Here is a 23,785-nt window from a genome sequence, read left to right on the forward strand (position 1 = left end):
ATGTTTAACCTGAGTATTTCCAATTAGTATCGCCAGGATCGTTCAATTTTTTTATTATATCATGGCATCGATTACAATGTCTCGTGGAATGTACATGTTGACTAAGATAAATAGTACAGCTGACAGTGTACAACCCAGTCCAACTCCAGCAGCTGATTTAATCCTCTCAATGCTGCTGTAGAACCCATTCGACAAGAGAGCAGTATAATGACATCTCCAAATAAAACTTGAAATAATTATTCACCGAGTCGGATTTACGTGTCAGGTGAATTATGTATGGAATGCACTAGTTCTCACCTTTACAAATATATAATCTTCAATATGTATATGTACCTTAAAACGAAATGCTTGCGAATTAAAATGTGATCGCCAAATTTCTCGGCACGCAGTCGAAAATAACGGCCATTGTTGACTTTCAACCACACCACGTCGAGTCTAATATTTTCTTCATAATGAAATATTTTTTGATACTTTAATCAATATTTCTGTTCTTTGACGAAGAGAAAGCTCACAAGTTTCCCATTGTCTAAAAATTGGTAACTTTCGGCTTAAATAATTAGAAACAAAACCAATCTAAAAAAATCTCAATGTTACATCATCACTTGGACGAGCAGGAACGATCATGGCAACGGCGGTAAATAAACAAGCCCACATGCATCGTGATGCCGAAGAAAATGTGCCATCCTTTTTCCATATAAAATTACCATATTTAGCGAGTATATTTTGATTTTGTTTGATAAACCTTCCAACATTCACAATGTTGACAGCCGTAGATGACCCGAAAGGGCGTGGCCACCTCATTTTCTAAGTGACAAGACACGAAGGATGTTTGAAAATACGCGTTCATAAGCAGAATTTGAACTCAAATACGTTGAACGAGAACTGCAGTGTTGATTGACTACTGTTTCCGGGTCACGGGAGCATACAAGGTCAAACTGGTTCGGCTATGTGCGAATTATATAGACAAAATACACCAAGAAATTTCTGTGAGATCTGAATAATTATTTTAAACAGTAATTTGTGCTAAATATTGGTTTGTCAGAAGAAATATCTCCAACTTTTCTGTCAATATTCAGTAGCGAATGAACTTCATCACGCAATCCCTGTCTATGACATCACGTCCGGTGACCTTTGCACTTACTAGAAAACAAGGTAGATTTCACGATCTTAATTTTCGTCTGTGTCCCGTCTTACTAAACGGAAAATGATACATGGAACACTTGTAGAATGAGAAATTCTCTCTCTTTCGCCAGGTCTTACACAGAAGAGTTCTGTAATCTTTCTTCTGACCAAAAAAGCTATATTTTATGTAGGAGTTGGACGAAGCGCGCCATAATTGTTTTTCGTACGTGTAACACGATCTGACAACGGCTTTTTGCGGGTTTGTGCAAAAATTATTGAATCATAACACTTGAAATTTGCACTCATGAATGTTTATAAATCATGTATTTTATTCTGCTATTTTCATGACATGACACGTTTAAATTGACGTGATAGTGCCATGGCACCGAAAATATGATTTGTTTACTACGAACGTTTTCGATTATTTTTTGTCAGAATTAATTTTTAATTTGTCGTCGCGCGGATATTTGCCGATACAAATATACGAAATTAAAATCATATACTTATGAAATATCAATTGTAAGAATATTGAAATCGGTTTCCGATAATTGGACAATTTATACGGTTCCTAATATAAAACGCATCCGTCTGTCAATCGAGTAATTCAGGTAAATTCAGGAAATTTTACTCTATTTATGTTTGTCTTGTAATTTGCTAAACTAAAGATCAACACATCGACGACTAACTTGAGGAGAAGCACTACAACACAAGCAACAAATGACAAATATCTGTACGTTTGAAATTATCTGGATATATTTTGATAATAATTATTTAGTGACACACCGACTGTTTGAAATCACCCCTACCCTCTTATTAGCGCCTTATGCTGAAATTAATTCAGCAGGATAAAGGTTAAATACATCACTCATAGCCTGGTTACTGCACCGCAAAGCTTCACTAACATACAGTTAAGTATGAACCTGAACATTCAGGTAACAACAGTCTTGTTACAAAGGTTAGCCATCCCTGCCCATGCACCTTTAGTAAGAAGAATAATTTAGGGAAAGCAGTCTTTGATCTGTAACCTCCCATCTTTGTGATGATGATAATAATAAATAATACAGTACAATTGTATTCCTTCGCAATAAATGTCAGGCTACAATCCTTCGTGGATAAAACTTGTACTGATGTAATGAGTTGGAGGAAATGTCAACTAGGGTATTGCAGATTGAAATACAACAATTTGCCATTTATGTTTGTAAATCATGATTCATAATGCATCGACACATGATAGGCCAGGGTATATAAACATCGCATAAACAACTATTTCCTGGGGTTCTTTAGCATCTATGGTGCATACTATATCACCACATGACGACCACTAGTCTTAGTCTATTCCTATTCAGCTGCTGCCTCTACAATTACCTTGCCGTTCCATGATAATTATTTTTAATTATTCATGTAAACGTCTATTGAGTGCGCGTCATTTTGCATATGTCGGGGCTTTATAAACTAACCAATTGTAATTGGTACGACATCATTAAAAAACAACAACAAAAAGTAACTAACTAACTAAAGAAATAAAACTAACCAAACACTTTCGACATGTGCAGATGGGCATTAACTAAACAACCTCTGTGATATTACTGGAATATTGCCACAGGCTTTGTAGGACTAAACTTAATTAGTAAATTTTCTTAGTTGGTAAGACATGGTTCAATGCATGAACAATTGAACTGCGTTTTAGGTGGATATCAGACTTGTCAGTGTCCTGTTTTGCTGGTTCGGTGGGGATTTCTTACACCTTTTGTCACGGCAATTTGTGACCGTAACACCCTGCATGCTTCCTAAGATACGGACTCAAATTTTTCAGCATGATTTCTTCTAAAGGCGCAATGACTATACTTTAATGAATCTGTGTTTTAGATCATAATCCATTTATTTCCCGTTCTGTGTAGTTTGGTGGCAGTTGCCGTGCTTGAAAATTAACATCTTTTATGCAGCGAATAAACCACTGATTGCTCTTTCCCTTAAAATTTGTTTTGCATCCCTGCTATCTTTAGCTACTCCACGACGTGTCTTTGAAATTTAACCCTATTCAAATATCATGGGGCTGCTTAACCTGTTTTACTCTGTATTTTGTGATCATATGACAGTGGTCCAAGCAACTGTTTGGCGACAGGATGGGTCCTACAGTTTGAAGTACTTATTTAAGTTAGTAATGCACTGGATTTTGTTCTTAATACAACTAAAAACCTCTATTATGTTAACCTATAACTTGAAAATACGTCTTCAAATTGTCCCCAATGTATTTCACTTGCTTTACCTAAATTAGTGGATTGCTTTGATTCGTGGATGCTCGTTATTTCCGTTAAATCTCGATACCGAAATCTCGTATGACGTGAGTAGTACTTTTGTAGTGCACACCCTCTATAGCTTTACGGACAAAAATATGCACAGAATCGCTGTCCTACAGGGACGTACAGTCACATTTATGAACAAGCTTACTGTAAATACATCTGAGATCACTAACACACTTTTTTTCTCAAGTCTAAATTACAAAGATGCGATAAGTGCCAACATCACACTATTTGACCGGCTGATTGCTTACCAATCTGTCAATAGAAATCACGTGACAACGTGATGACAACTTTCCAAATTCAAGACCAATCAAAATGTATTCCGACCATCTCTTATGCAAGTTGTTTTTACTCTTTGGAGGGATCGCTGACACCTACTATTACAAGCGTTACTCCTCAACCGCTCTCACTAATGCCTGTCTAGATGTACAAAATATTCACACAGTTGTCCATAAATGGGCATTTACGTTCTCCATACACGGAACAAACACTTTGAGAAGGTGTGGAAGTTAAATTGATATTGACACTGACAAGTCAGGTGCATCGCCAATATTTGATCAAAAAGGTGAACGCATACTGGTTAATGATTTAACTAACATGACATCCACTGGTTACCGATATACAAGGAAAGATGTTCTGACTTCGATTGTCATTTGGGGAAACGGGACCATGCCGATGTGGCTGTATGGTCTACTTGGACGATGGCCAGAGATGAAAATCAGAAATGCAAAATCTCTAACTGATGCCCATGTCAAAGCTAGCTGTGGTGAACTTACCACCATTTTTGAAACGTATGATTTTACATTAAGACCTGAGACGATCTATAAAGTGGATGAAGAAGGAGTAAATCAAGCACATACAGGGACATTCTCTGTATATACTGACGCTACGATGCACACCAACTGACTTGAAGGTTGTAACTTAGGAAGTAATGGATCGATGCCCGAACCTTGATGGTCAAACGGTGTAACATTTCAAGACTACGTGGACAGTCACTTCATTCCTTTATACCTACAGCCACGCCCACTAGATTACGTTTTCTGCTGTATGACTGTCACAAGTAACATCTATCGCCGTCAATGACCGACTGCGCCAAGGAAAATAATATTGTAATATTTGGTCTGCCCCCCTCACACTACTCACATCTTGCAACCAATGAACATTGGGTGTTTTGAACTTTCACTAACATCCATAACGCTGAATGCTACAAGCTGACAGTCAGCAGTAACAACATTTCTTCTCTCTCCTGCAGCTGCGTTGACATCAAGTCATCTTCGATCTTCATTCAGAAAGTGTGGTATTTTACCAATTTTCCCATGACGTAATTGACAAATAGACTTTTCAGCCAGGTGCTTTAACTCATGAATCACATGTTGATGAGGAACAACCCAGCAAATGACGATGGAATGACACCTATCGTCATCCCTGGTGTTGAGGTTGAGATGCCAGCACGTACATGTCAAGCCGAAGCTGACCAAACTACTTTCTTAGCTGACCATCTTCCTGTTCCACAGATGAAGCAACGAAACCCTTTACTTCAGACCGTCGGCGGTAGAGCAATAACGGAAGCAGAAGTAGAGACTGCAGTTAAATCCTAGCGTCTTGAAATCATAAGCAAAAATAAAGCGCCCAAGAAAGCATCAGAAATCAAGTAAACATATTCGAAAGAACTATAACGTCTGATTTATTACAACGTCTGCTAAAAATCTGGAAATCCCTTTATTCGCAAGTAGATGGCCACCGTACACTGCTCTTCACAGAGGACACAGTTAATTACTTGAGTCTGAGGGTACTCCAGCAACATGGCTGTTCCCACTTTCATTGTAAGTATGGGGAAGCACCACCTATGAGCAGTGAACCATAAAATAATGTGTCTGGGAATTCTCACAAATGGAAGGACACCGATACCCAAAGTAAACGATTCCGATCTTGATGGGTAAATGATATGTCCTAAATGGTCGGTAAGTCCTTGGTGATATGCTGACTGAACCCTATTAATCTTGATAACCTCTTTGTGACATCCAATTTTAACTGAACAAAATATTATTGAAAATTGAACCACCCACAAATATCCCTAACAAAGGCAACCCGCAAAAGCATCCCCACCTTCCCAATATAGTTTCCAGCGGGTACTGATTGGGGTTTCCAGTTGGATTGGGTACTCGAGTTGATAAGGTACAAGGGAACAAGGATTATCAAGCATTTCGGACACGGCTCTCCGTGTTTATGGATCGGCCAGATCCTTAACTATTATTTACGTATGTGCTGTTTACTGTATATAAGACAGAGTTATTTGGATCCGTAGACATTAATTTTGTGTTGGGTTTTTAAATAACTGGTCAAAACATGGTTACATGGTTACATGGCCTTCTTGTCACATGTTTTATCGACAAGATTATTTTCATTTCCCATCAATGTGTACTTTCTAAAACCTTTGTGATTCCTCAGTTGTAGACTGCGGCTTCCCTCCATATAAGGACGGCGCCATGGTCGACTACATCAGCACGACGTTTAGTGCTGAAGCAAATTATCTGTGCGTTAAAGGGTATTCTTCACTGGGGACCGGAAAAGCAGTGTGCCTGTCTAGTGGAACATGGTCTGAAACAGACTTGGTATGTTCAGGTGAGTAATTGTACATTATTTGTAGCATGAATATGAATCTTAAACAAGACAGGTCTACAAGGCAAGAATATAAAAGAAGGTATGATGTTACAAAGTTGTTAGTAATGTCATTCATTTCTAATGTGGTTCTGGGGCCAGTGGAAGATTAACTGACTAAACACCTTATTCACTGTTGTCATTAATCTGACATCCTTGTTTATAATTCAGCAACTATGCATCGCTACGGGCGAAAGGTTTAACCACTGGGCCACCGCACCACCTCTGATCTATAATTAAGCAGTTGTTTGAAAGAATGTGTCGAATGTTGTATATTTCATTTAGTTTCCTTCTACAACGTTTGCAGTGTCGTCTCACAGTTCATGGCAGCAGGTGGTCAGGACAACAGCATCAACTACTCCGATTCACCAGAGATATGATCTGAAGGATCGAATTTCTAAAACCTGTAAACCTGAAGTTCGGGTTAAAGCTGACTTTAGCAGTTGGAGCAGGGCCGCTTACATCAGTCTATATGGCGTAAAAAAAATCACAAAAATTTGGGGGATGACGGTAAGAGGGTTGACGAAATTGTCCTGGGATTCCTTTCAAACATCCCCTCAACGTGAGTACGAACTGTTTCTGTCAGCCGGAAAGAGCACGTATATGTTTATGAATGACAGTGGGAACGAGACGATATCCACAATGCACTTAAATATTACTTGGTTTGTGAAAAACGATCAGTGCATATCAACATCCCATTCCAGTGACACAGGATCTGTACTGACCAGTATGTCAGAGGGAGAATTTGACCCCTTCTTTGATACATACCAAGTAGATGACCATAACAATACTGTATGTGGGCAGAGATCAGCTGATGTATCACACGATGGACGGCTTGCATTTTATCCATCTCCATACTGGTTCATACGCAAGGACTGTTCATCGGGAAGACAGCATGTCCTGAGATGGCGTTTGACAGGGGAATTTATGAACACAGAACCACGGTACTGTACCATGTCCTGGTGTCCCGACACGTGTTGGCACCATGTCTTTGACACAAAGGCCTCACCTACAAACAAGGACAAACACATTCGCCATCTATTCAGAGGAGTACAATATGGACATAACATCATGCTTAAAGTTGCACACGTGATTGCAAAGGCAAGGGAAGTAATTCTGTTCGATGGACACGTGACTATAGGTGTTAAAGAATTTTGGTTACCAGCTGATAAAGATGCCTTCTCATCCGGGTCGCTTCAAGCTTGGATGATCGCGTCTACGAATGGTCGCGTTGTTCAGTGTATTCATTTTCCGGAGTCCCCTCGTGTAAAGGAAATCAAAGAGGAGGAGAAACACTCAACCTGGTTCCTAGACTCGAGACAGTGGGATAAGGTTTTGACCATAGCCGGAACTGGAACTGTACTGTCTGGATCAAAGTCAACTTTGTTAAGCAAGATCAATGAAGGGAGATCACTCCGAGTAGGTGTGCTTTTGACAAATGAAATGTACAAGGCTTTGGAAGTGGACTCTGTTGATGTTTCAAGAAATGGCCAAATAGCGGTGAATATTATCCATAATGTAGATATGGTCTTAAGGCAAGGAGACAACTTGGGTTTTTCGGACACATGTCGCATGGTTTCATCCATCATAACGACTGAGGGCAGCTACAAAATGTACAGATATAACATTGGGGCGGGCGGGAACCACAGCATAGTAACTGGTGTGACCAAAATTGAATGGTTCATAGAACTGTGATTTGGCATGGAAACGAATGTACACAAAACAATAGTATCGGTGACTGAAAAAAATAACCCAAAATTGAGCACATTTTCATTCGCTGTTTGGGTCAGATGTGGTTTACTTAAGTGAGATTGCTTAATTCATATTAGATTTATGGCAAGTTACTAGTCTGTTCATGATGGCGCATGGGACATCGACTACGAAAATACAACAGAAATACAACAGATCAACTGGGACTGGTAAAGGGAAACTACCGCGTGATGAGACCTGGGTAACGCCAGTAGCTCCTCCCTTGCAACAGGTCCTCATAACCTCATTACTTTTTCCGAAACTCAGCGGTGTGGAAACTGCCATGAGGGTACAGACTGTGAAGGCGATCATGAAAATTAAGCATGAAAATATATTATCTTGACGCAAAAAACTGGGCCCAGATGTCCGAAGCTCTCTTAGAGTTAAGATAGTTGTAAGTGCCATCCCTTGACATTAACTTACGACTATCCTGTCGCCTGGAGAGCTTCGAAAATCTCGTCCCAGGTCACTTATCACAGCCCAACTACTTATTCTGCTGCAGTCACCCTCACTGCAGCAATGTCCTCTACAGAATGCCATGTTGACTTGACTTGGTTTATGTTTTTATGTCCTAAATACTCATGCTGGTTTTATATTTCTAACTGTGATAAACTAGGAGGCAACCTTCAGAAGGAACACCAATAACAGGCAAGCGGATGAGATGGTGTATGATTATGGCCGTCAATGGTCTCGTTGAGTCTTCGCAAATGAACTTAGATTCAGTTTGTCTTTCAATGATGGTCGGCAGAGGATTTATCGTTGCTGTGGAATCGCAGATGCCACTGTGGCCACGCATACCCAATTTATGGCGTGGGATGAGAGTAGGGGTAACGGGCGGTAGGTCATGGTTTGGGCAGGGCTAACTCCTACTCAACGTACTCCACAGCACGTGGTCGACGGTAGACTAGCGGACAGCATTTTTCTAACTCCTATAGCGGTGCCGCTTTTGAAAGCTATGCATTTGTTTTATGGTCGGCCCTATTTACCGCATGACGCAGTGCCAGGATTGTCACGCATAAGCAGCAAAGTGTCTATACATGTCACCGAACACCAGTGGATCTCCCGGAACTCCAAAGAGCTTTAATAGGGGAATAGAATGCGATTCAGTTCTTAATAAGCATAATAAGGAACATGAGAGCAAAGTTCCTGTGTCGTCGACGCGGGAGGAGTGTACGCGCTCTGAAAAACCTTTGTGTACGTGCGTTATATAGCTTCGGAAACACATTTTTTGCTGGATCTGTAACTTACCGACTCTGTAATGAACTCCCCACCGCACTTCTAAAAATACCCAGACCTGTTGATGATCTAGAAGGAACTTTGCCAAGGCTGACTGGCCATTACATAAGATTCTGTGTGTTGAACATCTGAAGCATGACCTGTTCAAGAACAGTGAAAATCCTCTACAGCCTTTTTCAGTGTACTAGGAATTAGTAATGAATGTGAACAGGACAGCAAGCGTAGGAAGAAAGATGAACAATATTTCCGCAAACATCCACAGTCCATAATTTTAAACGCACTTTTAAGCACAATATAGATCTTGGAAGAGCTCAGTTTCCAAACAAAATTTCCGTGCAGCTATTTCAAATGTGTGCAACAGGGTTCAAGAAATAAAAGGCAAAGGTTCTTAACTTACTGTTCATCATTTGAAGGACGGTGATAACTCATTAACTGGAATGAATAATAAAAACTGAAGTAGCTAATAATTTTGGCGGCACTCTTGCCAAACATTCTTCTTCAGTTTCTAAAATAACAGTAATAATAGGAGAAGAATAAAATCAATTTTAGCTTAGACGGCGGTGAAGATTTCAATTAATCATTTTAATACACGAGATATATACCGCCCTTGAACAAGTTCATGATACAGCTACAGGTGCTCAAGATATTTACTTGTATTTGCCTGATTCATTACTGGACAGACGTCTAGGTGTATTTGACCAATTATGGACAGATCAACCTTCACTCACTCTGGCACGCACTTGAGCAGTGTAGCTTTCAGCACTTAGCTGTGTGAACCGAAACATGCCTTCTGTTAACAGTGAAGAAGCAGTCATCCCACAGATTACATCCCTATGTTAACATGCTGACAGGGTTCACCGCTTTGGTCATGTGGAAGGCTCCGACTTCATATTAGAAGGTCCATGGTTCGAATGCTAGCTTGGCAGATTTATGGCCACTACACTACGTCCAAAAATACGTGCACCACTTCATATTTTAACTCTTGTGGATAGCACCAGAAATTAGAAAGACGAAAATGCTCCCACAAAGGGCACATTTAGGAGAAGTACACACCTTTTCTTACACAAAAAAATGGACTATAGCTCTCAAATACATTTAAGGCCATTAAGCATCTTCTTTCCATCCTTTCATATTCTCTCAACATTCTGATATAAATTTAGTATTGGCACGTTCACATGAATAGTCAGACAATCGTCCTGGAATTCTTTTGATATATTCCCTCGACAAGAGTTCGAACTGCTAGCGTCCAACGGGGAAGGCTTGGTAATGTCAGTGCATAACTATGGGAAAGTCACGGAAAGCAGGTACGACAAAAAGATCATTTGGTGTATGAAAGACGATCAGTGTATATCCACATCCCATTTCAGGGACAAAGGATCTGTATTGACCAGACTGCTTGATGGTAAAACTGATCCCGACTTTGATATCGACGACGTAGATCAAAGTAACAATAGTATATACAGACAGAGATATAATCATGTGTCTCAACATTCAAAAACTTTATTTAGCATACCTCCTTACTGGTGTGTGCCAAAGAAGATACAGCAAGAACGTAATAAGACTTTGAAGGAGGATCAAGAGATCGTTACAAAAGTCATTTACCATTTCATGGTGTCCTGATACTTGTTGGCACCCTGTCTTCGACACAAGGATCTCTCCTGCAAACAAGGACAAGCATATCCGTCACCTATTCAACCGGGTACAATATGGACACACCATCATACTTTAAGTCGAAAAGCGATTGCAAAAAGAATGGAAGTAATTCTACATGGGGTCACGGGATTGTACGTTACAAAGAATTCTGGCTCCCATCTGACAAAGATGCCTTCTCATTCTCAAATGGTTTGTACACGGCTTTGGAGGTGAACTTGGTCGATGTTTAAGAAATAATCAAATAGCAGTGAATATTAATCATAAGGTAGATTTCGTCATGGATCAGGGAATAACTTCCATTTTTCGGACACAGCTTGCGTGGTATCATCCATCATAACGACTGAGGGCAGCTACAATATGTACAGATATAACATTGAGGCGGGTTGGATCCTATTCCAATCTCGTCGAAAAATGGTCAACGTTTCAATGAATGAAGCCTACACAACTATTTCATTATATTTAATTTCCGGTGAAGCTGGATATTTGCTTTAAATTCTGGTCATCATTATATACTATTTTGTAAAACTGATTTATGTAACTTTACCTCACATTTAGTGTGAGTGAGTTTAGTTTTACGCCGCACTCAGCAATATTCCAGCTTTATGGCGGCGGTCTGTAAATAATCAAGTCTGGACCAGACACTCCAGTGATCTACAACATGAGCATCGATCTGCGCAATTGGGAACCGATGACATGTGTCAACCAAGTCAGCGTGTCTGACCACCCGATCCCGTTAGTCGCCTCTTGCGACAAGCACAGTCGCCTTTTATGGCAAGCATGGGTTTTGCTGAAGGCCTCTTCTACCCCCGAACCTTCACGGATCCTCACATTTAATGTAAAAGGTCACTGTCATTTATGTGCCTCGTGTATGTCGAATTGTGGGTGTGCACCATTGTAAACGATAAACCGAAATGTACATTTGCAAACCTGAAACAAATATGAAAAAGAATAAGGTATTACTTTCCAATCATATATTATATGAAGCGTTATACTTGCTCTTCGATATGTATATTTTTGTAATCGTTCATCCAGTAACTTTCATAAGGCAAAAAATGAAGCTGTGTATTTTCAATAAGCCATCCTCTGAAAAGATGCCTAGCATGGTTGTACTTTGTCTGCCCTTGTTACCTGCAGGTGACACTGTAGAGACACGTCACTATATTGAACTCGTACAGTCTGTATTCTGAGTCACGTGATTCTTTTCATTGTGTTTTTCGTTGTTTTCATAGACATTTGAGATGTGTGGACAGTTGGAACCCATGAGATTTGGACGTTTCAAAATTAATCCACACAGTTATCAGTGATTTACCTGTTTTGTATACCTACCAACAATATGCTTGTGGTGGCTTATCGCACCTTTTCCCAAGAGATATTATAAATTATCACTGTCAATATCACTTAGATCTAGATGTACCATTTATTTGAAAACAATGGAGAAAAGGACGATAACTCCTGACGGTGTGTTGTTGTTTGGGACGCGGGTGGTCCAGTTAACATAGAAAATTACATCTACGGCACGTGACCGGGTTTGACCGATGGGTTGCCGACACTGCTGTGCAAATCGTGGTGAAGATGCATGGTTACACGGATATGCTGTTATCAACTCTACTGGTCATTCCCACCCTCGGGTGATATAGAGGTTGCTGTTGATCTATAGCGCGGATGTATTTTGTACTGTCGATAGTGATTAAATTTTACGATAGTTTTAAATTTATATGTGATACTCTAGTATTTTTACTGTGCTTCGATGACAGATTTTTCGTTCTAAATATATTGATTTTAAGAGTGATATGAATTAAATTGTTCTCGTCAACAATTACCGATGTGACGTTACATATTAACTCACTCACTAACTGGATAATATCAAGATGTCCGTTGTTTGAGATGAAACAGAAGCCGTGGCGCTGTGGCGCTGTGGACCAGTGAAGATCCAGATTAGAACTGATCTTCAGTAACCCATAATTCGTATGAGGCGACTGACGTGATCGGGTGGTAAGGGTCGCATCCTTGGTTGACACATGTAATCGTATCAGAAGTGCATAGATCGATGTTCATGATGTTGATCACTGGACTGTCTAGGCCAACCTAGATTACTTACAGACCATGGCCATATAGCTGGAATATTACTGACGTAAAGCCTCACTCATTCACTCACTCACTCACTCACTCATTCTCTAGAAAAGACGACCAACATGCGAACCAGGCAAGCAGCAGCGACAGTGTAATGACAGAAGCGTCTGTAAAATATATATTCACCTGATTTGTGTGCTTGCCAGACAAACGACCTTTACGCTAACACATGAGAAATGATCAATCCGAATCTAAGCGCACTTGGAACAAATAATTTGGTCAGAATACATGATCATACGGCGGCACAGAGGGCTGATATCATGACCGACAGCTGTCGTGTATGGTGTATAATTCCGTGTCGTAAAACTGCAAGGTTGATCTCATTTCAGTTAGTGAGACACATTGGTCAAGGTACTGGTCAAGGACGTAACGCCACCAGTCGTCCGTTATTCATGGATGACAGCACTTGATTGCAAACGCCAGTTGTTTCCAGAAATACGCCATGGAAATAGTACCCTGGCTCGCATGGGAACACGATATACCACATAAAACATCTTGTACACTATCTTGCATTGGGCGCCAAGGCAGGGCGAGAACTCCTGTTCGAGATCTACAAGCAATGACACAGGCACTCCATGTGGAATGTCAGAAGATTCGGAGATACGGAGAATTCGATGCTTATCGCTTGGGAGTGGCCTTCAAATAAGCTCCTAGAGCTTGTTGGCCAATCTGTTCACAATTTCATGAACAGATATGTGTAAACCGATTCGACGCATGTATGACAGTATTAGGAGGTGATCAGCAGATTGTATGCGTGCACGCTACACAGAAACAAATGTTCTCCATAGCCTTCACTGTTACATTTTTTGTCTTAAGAACAACCAGGGTCTTCATTTACGTCAGTTAGAAAATGTGGGTCCAGGTCATTAACACACATATGTATGCGTGTGTGGCCTTCAGTCAAATTGTGGCAAGGTGAACCAGCTCCCAGAACACATCAAGCAAAATTTCGCACCAAATGTCACCTACTTGAATATTACGTTAAAAATGACAGAAATAACAACATTCATTGTAAAATATAGACTGTATTAATGAATGGATGGACGCACATTAAAAATACAACCACAAAAAAACTAAGTAAATTGTGACACATTGATTGATTGATTGATTGATTGGTTGGTGGTTGGTTTTTTTTATTTTTTTATTTTTTTTAATTTTTATTTTTTTTTGTATTTGTGTTAGAGTAAAATGTCATTTACCAGTTTAATAAGCAGATGAAAACCCTGAAACGTGACTTAAAGCATATTAATGTGTGGAGACCTATTATGTCATTGAGGGCTATTGTAAAAGATACGGCTTGTCATCCGTTGGTTATCAACCGAGTAGCAGGATAACATCAGCATCTAATGAGGTTAAGGACCGTCAGCGTTCAGGTCGACCACGATTTCTATGGAACATGTATAGATTCTTAGAATCACAATATTTTCAACGTTGACCCTTAGTACCATTTTTTTATCATTCCATATAGTGTCAGTTCCTCTATTGGGGACTCAGGTCAGAGGTCAGAATTAGTCCTAGTTGATTTTCGTTGGCCTCGACAGAATGATTGTTTGGTTGATTTGTTGTTTATTGCCGCCCTCAGCATTAGTCCAGGTATGTTCCGGCGGTCTGTAGATAATCCAATCCGGACAGGACAATCCAGTGATCAAACGCATGAGCATAAATATACGCAATTCGGATACGGTCACACATGTGGACAAGTATACCTCACCCCGATCAGGTCGCAATAAATATTTACCAAGTAAGATTTACATATTATTGAAATCATTTACGGTTTGAATAAATGGCCAGTTTTCTAAAAATATTAACTCTCGGTGTGTAAACCTAAAACAATTCTGAAAGTTAGAAAGAATGAATCACAATTATCGGCACAATAAACACTCGTAAAAGCCACTGTTGATTTTAAGCACGTTATGTCGATGCTGCCTGTTGTTGACTGAGAAACAGAAAACACTTAGGCTCCTCATTTTCTAAGAATTAGCATAAATCGGGTAAACTAACTGAAAATAAACATTGAATCATTACGTCACTAATTTCATGAATTTCGTGATATCTAAATTCTATTGCTTGAAATAATTAATAATATCATTAAAATATTAAAATCTTTGTTAACATGTCCTCATATGTGTTGAGTCTGTTTAGGATTTCGTTTGATAGAGTTTCGCTCATGCACATTGTTTGTCACATGTACATGGCACGTGCGTGTGTGAGTGACTGAGTATCGTCTTACGCCGTTTTTGTTAAATATGCCAGCAATATTGCGGCGGAGGACACCAAATATGATCTTCACATATTGTACCTATGTTGGAAATTGAACCTGGGTCTTCGGTTTGACGAGCAAACGCTTTAACCACAAGACTACCCCACCGCCTCCATGTGGATGTAACATGTGATGTATTCAGCTGCAAAATTCACCTTACATACATCTTAACAAACCTATTCAAACACTACCTAATGCAAATGATTCGATACCATCACATAGTATGTAACTGTATGCATCGGAAGTACGTACTGGGGAAATATACAAGAGTAGGTCATTGACAGTCATAATCCCTGAATGGATTCAAATTCCCACCTGATACATGGTACATAACACTGACTATACCCACCTGATACCCGGTAACTAACACTGACAATGGCATCCGTGGCGAGTCACCTCCTCGTGGTGGGTACTGGGTAACGTGAAGAGCTCGCCAACACCCCATTGTGGTATATCCACCTGATAAATGGTACCTAACACTGACTATAGTCAACTGGTATATGGTACCTGTCACTGACTATACCCAACTGATTAATGCCACACCCAGAAACATTCAGGCTGTATATCGGCAATCTGTAAATTACCAACCACTGACTACATCAAGACTGATACATGATAACTAACACTACCTATATCCACTGGATTTATGGTACCTATCACTTACTTTAACCAACTGATACACGGTACATAACACCCAACTCATACCTGGTACTAACACTGACTATATTCAACTGATACCCAGTACTTAATACTGACTATACCCAACTCATACCCGGTACCTCACACTGACTATACCCAACTCATACCCAGTACCTAACACTGACGATTACCAACTGATACCTGGTACCTAACACTGACTATACCCAACTGATACTCGGTACCTAACACTGACTATACCCAACTCATACCCGGTACCTAACACTGACTATTACCAACTGATACGTGGTACCTAACACTGACTATACCCATCTGATACTCGGTACCTAACACTGAGTATACCCAAGTGATAACTGGTAATTAACACTGACCATACCTAACTGATACTCCATACCTAACACTAACTATACCCAAGTGATAACCGGTACCTCACACTGACTATGTCCAACCCATACCTAATTCCTGACACTCACTATACCCAACTAATACCCGGTAACTAACACTGACAATGGCACCCGTGGCGAGTCACCTCCTCGTGGTGGGTACTGGGTAACGCGAAGAGCTCGCCGACACCCCAGTTGTGGACCCGGCTGGATATTTGGTCCGCCAACCCCTTTGCCGTGGGTTGCGGCCCTGTGTCGGCGGAGGAAGGGATCCTGGTGGTTGAGGGCAACAGGGGCTTGCAACCGTGTTCCTGTTGCTCAATACACCACATTGGCCCTGACTTCGCCTAATGGGCCCGTTTCAACCAATCGCCTGGTCATGCCAAGCCCTGTGCATGAAGTATACATATATGTCATTGCACAAATTTTATTTCGACTTTTACTTTCGGTCTCGGTCTATTTTTTCATTGAGCTTTTCTGATTTTAAAATGCATTTTTTGAAGTTCTAAACTTTTGCCTGGAGTCTTATGCCGAGAAGCCGGTGGCTCATGGGCCAGTCTGGTAGATTAATTATTTCTAATTCTTCTGCTGGAGAAGTACTGTAATGGTGATCATGGTGAGTATGGTGATCTACCTACAGTTGCTGGTGATCTATATAGCCTGTTTTGTTATATTGTATTGTCTGAATAGGGATAATAATTTTAACTTTTCACGCTAGTTTTATTTCTTATTGTGATATTCTAGTTGTTTTACTGTCCGTCGTCGACAGGTTTTTATCATATACATAGCTTCCTTTTTTAAGAATCCTCTCGTCACGATATGGCTGCAATACTGCCGATGTGACGTTAAATATTAACTCACTCACTCTTCTGCTGGAGTATATTATCCAGGTATCCTTGGTGCTGCAAGCTGGAGGCCCGCTTGCTTTAGCATTATCCTTGTGATACTCTGTGGTGGGTGAGGAGCTCCATATGAACCACACTACACTAACCATGGCTTATGAAACTCCAACAAAAAAACCAAAACGTCCACTTGATATTGACCCTGTTGATACTGACCACAGACCTCCTGCATCGATTGAGTATTGGGCGCGTTTCATTGTGATTGAGACACCTGACAAGACACCGTTAAAGTTGAACCCCTTTGCTGTATCAAAACAAGGTATTCAAGGTATTGCTGGGGATGTGAAGAACATAAGACGCTTACGTTCGGATGCCCTGCTAGTCGAAAGCGGGAAAAAGCAGCAAGCAACAAATCTGATGAACATTAAATCTTTCGTGGGTATCCCGGTCACGGTCTCTGCACACAAAACCTTGAATACAAGTAAAGGTATTGTGAGAGATCGTCATCGATTGTTTGATGATATGTCGGGCCTTGATGTAGTATCAGAAATGAAGATTAAAAGTGTGCTCTGTGTCAAGCGTTTTCATCTCGGAGAAACAACGAAACCATCAAAACCAATACGTACTAGTATCTGTTTACTTTTTCATGTCCAAATGCACCCAAATCAGTCAAGGCAGGCTACTGTAACATTCAAGTTGACACCTACATCCCCAACCCGCTCAGGTGTTTTAAATGCCAGAAATATGGAAACGGTGTAACTACTTCCACATTGTCTGTTGTGTATGCTCACTGTGGGGAGACAACACACACAAGAGAAGATTGTACCGGTGATTTTGAAAAATGCATCAACTGCTCAGGCTACCATTCTTCATTTTCTAAACAGTGTCCTATATGGAAAGAACAAATGGAGATCAACAAAATGAAATTTGCTCAAAATATCTCTTTTTCTGAGGCAAAAATCTGGTAAAGAGATCTGATCTTCCAGAAAGTTATGCTTTAGTAGGAAAAATATCATCGGAGTTTACCTCTAAAATAACATCATCCACAGGTTGCGAAACTACCTTGACTTGGGTAAACTGCGACTCTCCACAGATTTTGTACCCTGCTATATCATCTCAGACTGAGGAATCACTTCCTAGTGCCTAAAAATCTTCTTCTGATCACAAATCAGCATCTCAGTCACACTCAAAGTCTCTATCGGCCCCTGATAGTCAGCAAACTTTTGAAAGTAAACCTAAGCCTAAGCCAGATGGTTCAAACAAGTGGCAGAGCTCCTAAAGGGTCACAAAATAAAATTCAGTTGTTCAATAAATATGGGTCTCTTGAAGACATGGACGTTTCTGAAAACGTACATTCTAGGGCACATAGCTTGTCGCCCTTCAAAAGAGTGCGGGGTAGATCCCAATAAATCCACCCAAAAGATGGAACTGCAGAGGATTGAGGACTAATTTACATGAATTACAGCTATTAGTCCAAGATTTTGACCCTTCGGCGATATGTCTCAAGAGACATATTTAAAACAAACAGATACCTTCGTCATTTTAATGCCTATCAGTGTGATAGGGCCACTGGCGGATCATCCGTTCTAGTCAGACAAAACGTTATTCAAAGCTCTGTTTCACTTATTACTAATATGCAGGCTGTTGCAAAACGCTTTTAAAAAGGCTAACTGGGCTTTATATGAAACACTGTGTGCTGCAAAACTTAAATCTGAACCTTTTCTTGACGTTCCTGGTGCTACTAAATGCTTTTCTGATGAATTGAATTCCATAGCTGATGAGTGTATACCAAAGTCCTCTGCAGTTCCACATATTCCAAAACCAAGGTTCAACGATGACTGCAAACAAGCTAGGAAGGCAAGGAAAAAAAGCAGAACATTATTTCCATTTCCATCCTATGGTGCATAATTTAAATAAATTTAAAATTATAAATACTAAAGCGCGGCGTACTTTTAAACAGAACAAACGCCAATCTTGGCAAAATTACGTATCCAAAATAAACTCTCGAACACCCGTGTCCAAGGTATGGAACATGGTCCAGAAAAGTAAAGGTAAAGGTACTAAATCTAGTGTCCGTGATCTTAAACATGGACATCAATTACTTACTGATAAATCAGATATTGCAAATAAACTGGGTGAAACGCTTGCTAAACACTCGTCCTCTTCTAATTATGTACCTAAATTCCAGCAGTATCAAATACAACAAGAAATGAAAACCATTACTTTCAATTCAGATAATGGGGAAGATTATAATGAAACTTTTCCTATTCATGATGTCCATACTGATTAATAAACAAAATGCTGTGTCTATCTTTTTTGATCTTGAAAAAGCATATGACACAACCCGGAAATATGGCATTTTGAGGGTTACATGATTTCGGTTTGCGAGGTCGTTTGCCTGAATTCATAGCCAAATTTTTAAACAACAGACAATTTCAAGTCCGCATGGGTTCTGCCCTGTCTGATCATTACAATCAGGATCAGGGTATTGCACAAGGGAGTATTTTGTCTGTCACACTTTTTAGGGTAAATAGTTTAGACAATATAAGCCACATAAGGACCCAGAACTATCTCTAGATGACACTCCTATCAGAGTTGTTAAGGAGGCCAAGTTCTTGGGCCTAATCTTTGACTCCCAATTAACATTACTGCCTCATATTAAGTTCCTTAAAACTAAATGCCTGAAGGCTCTTGACTTGTTGAACAGTTGTTTCCAACTCAAAGTGGGGAGGGGATCAAGCGACCCTCTTACACCTATATCGATCACTGGTCCGTTCATCGTATATGGTGGAGCCTGCAAAAGCAACCTTAAACGTCTTGATTCTGTCAACCACCAAGGTCTAAGACTTTGTCTTTGGTCCTTCAGAACTTCACCTATTGACAGTCTCTACGTTGAGACCGATGAACCATCTCTAGAGCAGCGCCGTATAAAGTTAGCTTTACAGTACATTACCAAGTTATACTCTAATGAATCTAACCCTGCCTATAACTGTGTTTTCAATCCCCTTTATGAGGATTTATAAATCTTCCCACCTCTAGGACATAGAATTAAACCATTTCTTTCTTCGGCCGGCATTAAGCTGGAAAACATAGCTCCCTCCCGTCTTCTTTCTTCTCCTCCTTGGCAGTTGGTCAGGCCCCATTTGGACCTAACATTGACCGCATGCAAAAAATCAGAAACTAATGAATTTCAATACAAACAAGAATATCATCAATTAAAACACTGTGTCCTGTGCCACTGTCATTGGATCCAGAACAATGTCTTCTAGATTACCAGACGGCAGCTTTACAGCTGAAGCTAACGTCATAGTAACAGCTCTTAAATATATTCAAGGACACCATAAACATAAACAGTATATAATCTATTCCGACTCTCTTTCTTGCCTTCAGGCTATTAAACAATTTTCTTGCAAACATCCACTTTTAATTGAAATTATTGATTTGTATAATAATCTTGCTACTGGCCAATACGACATCGTCTTTTGTTGGTTACCAAGCCACGAAGGCATTTCAGGTTACACAATGGCCGATCTTGCTGCCAAGGCAGCACTCAACAAAAATCTGTGACACCACTTCGTATTCCATACTCGGATTACAAAGCTAGCATTAGAACTTACATTCGTGATCTGATGCAGAAGAAGTGGGAAGCCCAAGTAGGTATAAATAAATTATATGAAACAAAACCGTATATTGGTTACACCTACTTGGGCTGTCAGTCCACATCTGAAGAGGTTGTTTTACGACGATGTCGTTTTGGCCATACACGATATACTCATGTATACTTGTTAAAAGGTGAGGATCCTCCGTTTTGTATCCCCTGCGATGAGAGAGTCACGGTCAAGCATATCCTGCTTGACTATGTTCAATTCTCCATCACAAAGGATAAATATTTCAATGTCAAAACTGTCAAGGATCTTTTTATCACTGTTAATTCACATTTAATTATTGGTTTTTTTAAAGGAAATTGATTTCTTGGTTGAATTATGAGTAGTATGTGCTGTAAGTAGATGCATTTAATAATTGGTTGTTTACATTAGTAACTAGAATTGTTAATGGTTGTACCCTCAAACGGGATGGAAGTATTGTAAAATTATTGTCCTCCTGTGAGGGTACGTAAGTCCAAAAACATTCACAGTAAAATTAAATCTAGCAGGTGTTTAGTAGTATTCTTGTTGTTTTAATTTTGGCTAGCATTTTGTACACTCGTCAGTAGCTGAAGGGATGGTGTAAATCCAGCTAGGGTCCATGCAGGTAGCCAAGGTAGTGTAAGTCCCCATGGTCCCTAGTATGGTGATCTACCTTCTGTTGTTGGCGATATATAGTATATAGCCTGTTTTTATATTGGAATGTCGAAATAGTGATATTAGTTTTAACTCGTCATGCTAGTTTTAATTGGTATTGTGATATTCAAGTTGTTTTACTGTCCTTCGTTAACAGATTTTTACAATATGCATATATTTCATTTTAATGTTCATCACGATATGGCTGAGATATTGCCGATATGACGTTAAATATTAATTCGCTCACTCACTAACACTGACAATACCTATCTGATACCCGGTACCTAACACTGATTATACCCAACTGATACTCGGTACCTAGCACTGACTATACCCAACATATACCCGGTACCTAACACTGACTATGCCCAACTGATACCTGGTACCTAACACTGATCATACCCAACTGATACCCGGTAACTAACACTGACTATACCCAACTGATACCCGGTACCTAACACTGAAGATACCCAAGTGATACCTGGTACCTAACACTGACTATACCCAAGTGATAAAGCAGATGCACTGACAATCATTCTTCTGCTCTATATCTAACAAAAACTCATCATTTCAAACACTACAGACACGCGTGCCTGTCGACAACATTGTTGGTAGGATCAATTGCACATGCTTTATTGCTTTTCTGCGGCAATTAAGGTTGGATACAGATATTTACTAGCCGGTATCAACAAACAACATGGTTACCTTCATGTATACCGTGGCAATGAGACGTAAATACATTGCATCTATTGGAAGCAGCAAAATACTGGGGATATTGATTTTCGTCTCACATCCTGCCCTTTGTATCTAAGAGATAATAACGGATATTAACAAGATGTGTCCCCTGTACTCACAATGCGCTAAGTACGCTGACGTAAACATGTTTACTGCAAGTACGAGTAAACACGTAAATCATTGTGTTCTTTGTCATATCAGATGTTGTTTTGTATTTTCGGAAAAAAAGTACTGATTTCATAGAATGCTTGATAACTTCTCGACGAATCCTGGATATACCCACTGTGACAAATAACTCAACGTATGACCTCTTTAGATATATTCTTCAAGCTCAGTCATAATTTGAAAAACAACACTCTTCGAAAATCTCACTCTTAACAATCTGAATAACGAGTCAGACATTAAAAGGATGGGATTACGAATCAGTTTGCATGTTGACATCGGATGTAAGAGTAAAGCTGAGGGCATCCTGTCTCATCGGTGTCACTCGCCACGATCATATGCTTGTCAAAGGAGACACTGGCACCAAACATTTTCGGTAAAATCGGACATGCGTCAACCATAAAATCATTTGAAAGCTTGCTTTCAGTGTGTTAATGATGAAACAAAACTTCCGTTCAAAGAGCACGTTCGAATAAATCTAAAATATTTTAAAACCCCAACAATGTAAGTAGGAGCATGACTCAGGGGGAAAGTACAAATCGATGTTTTGAGTGAGTGGGTGAGTTTAGTTTTACGCACCACTCAGCAATATTAACAGATGAGCGCGTTTGTTACCGATGCATTCATAATTTTGAGCCCTGCCTTTCCTTTAAAAAGATCTCTTCAAAAGGTTCAGCGAACGATGTATGTAAATTCTTTTGAAAGGAACATATTTTTCAGTACGTTCGCCAATTCTTCATAAACTGCTCTGAGCAGGTAGCCACATCAAGTCATTAGATGCAAAAAGTAGACCATTAGACCACAACTCAATAACCAGGCGACAAGTGGATTCTAAGTAATAGTAATAGTAATAATAAAATACTGATAGCGACAATAATCTTGATGCAACTTTAAGGCCTTCCGTGCACATCTGTGTATCGCTGGGTTGAGGGGTAGTCTAGTGGTTAAAGCGTCCGCTCTTCACGCCAAACATCTGAGTTCGATTCTCCACGTGAGTACTTTGTGTGATACTGCCTGAATATTGCTAAAAGCGGCGTAAAATTATACTCAATCACTCAATTGTACGATTGGCTTTTAAGAGAGGTGTTAATATATATATTAGGTATTTTTTGAAAACACATATTTTTGTACCGGAACTATAGTATGGCCCGCGTTGCCCCAGTCTGTCCTACGTTGAGGCCCTGTTTCTGGTTTTACATTAGTCTCACATGCTTTTACGATCGTTTGGTATCCAAACGATTTTTATTCGAACCGCATAACCAGTGCAAACCAGGATTCGGTCCCTACATTAGCAGATCCTTGCATGACGAAGGACGCAATTGGCTACACTGATTAACGGCCAGTCATTTAGGGAGAGTGATAGCACTTTTCACGAAGTACAACGGGATTGTTAAAATACCATGCAAGATGCGTATAATGTTCTCAATATTCAACCCCAGGGCAAATAACCAGGGGTCTTATCCCCTAAGCAAATTTCATTTCATGTGACATGGAAAATGAAGAAAACATGCATGAATGGACCACTGAAAGTCAGCAAAATGACACCAGGTGGTTGTGTAATTATTACAATAGCAGACAGATCTGAAGCCAAGGTCATGTAAAAATTGATTAATTTGTT

At 39.9% G+C, this 23,785-nt stretch overlaps 1 protein-coding gene across 1 annotated transcript; it reads left to right on the forward strand.

Moving 5' to 3' along the window:
• Window positions 1-4,783: 4,783 nt before the first annotated feature.
• On the forward strand, window positions 4,784-7,775 carry LOC137260811 (uncharacterized). Its single transcript, XM_067798375.1, has 3 exons — window positions 4,784-4,874; window positions 5,871-6,044; window positions 6,388-7,775. The coding sequence occupies exons 1-3, from the start codon at window positions 4,784-4,786 to the stop codon at window positions 7,773-7,775; spliced, it is 1,653 nt and encodes a 550-aa protein (XP_067654476.1).
• Window positions 7,776-23,785: the final 16,010 nt, after the last annotated feature.

The sequence above is a fragment of the Haliotis asinina genome, chromosome 14 (assembly GCF_037392515.1).
Source record: "Haliotis asinina isolate JCU_RB_2024 chromosome 14, JCU_Hal_asi_v2, whole genome shotgun sequence".
NCBI classification, from domain to species: Eukaryota; Metazoa; Mollusca; class Gastropoda; order Lepetellida; family Haliotidae; genus Haliotis; species Haliotis asinina.

Excerpts from the sequence above, each read along its gene's own strand:
- LOC137260811 (XM_067798375.1), top strand. The coding sequence starts at position 4,784 with ATGAATCACATGTTGATGAGGAACAACCCAGCAAATGACGATGGAATG. Across the intron at positions 4,875-5,870 it reads TGAGGTTGAGATGCCAGCAC|TTGTAGACTGCGGCTTCCCT; the intron begins GTACATGTCAAG and ends GTGATTCCTCAG. Across the intron at positions 6,045-6,387 it reads AACAGACTTGGTATGTTCAG|TGTCGTCTCACAGTTCATGG; the intron begins GTGAGTAATTGT and ends CAACGTTTGCAG.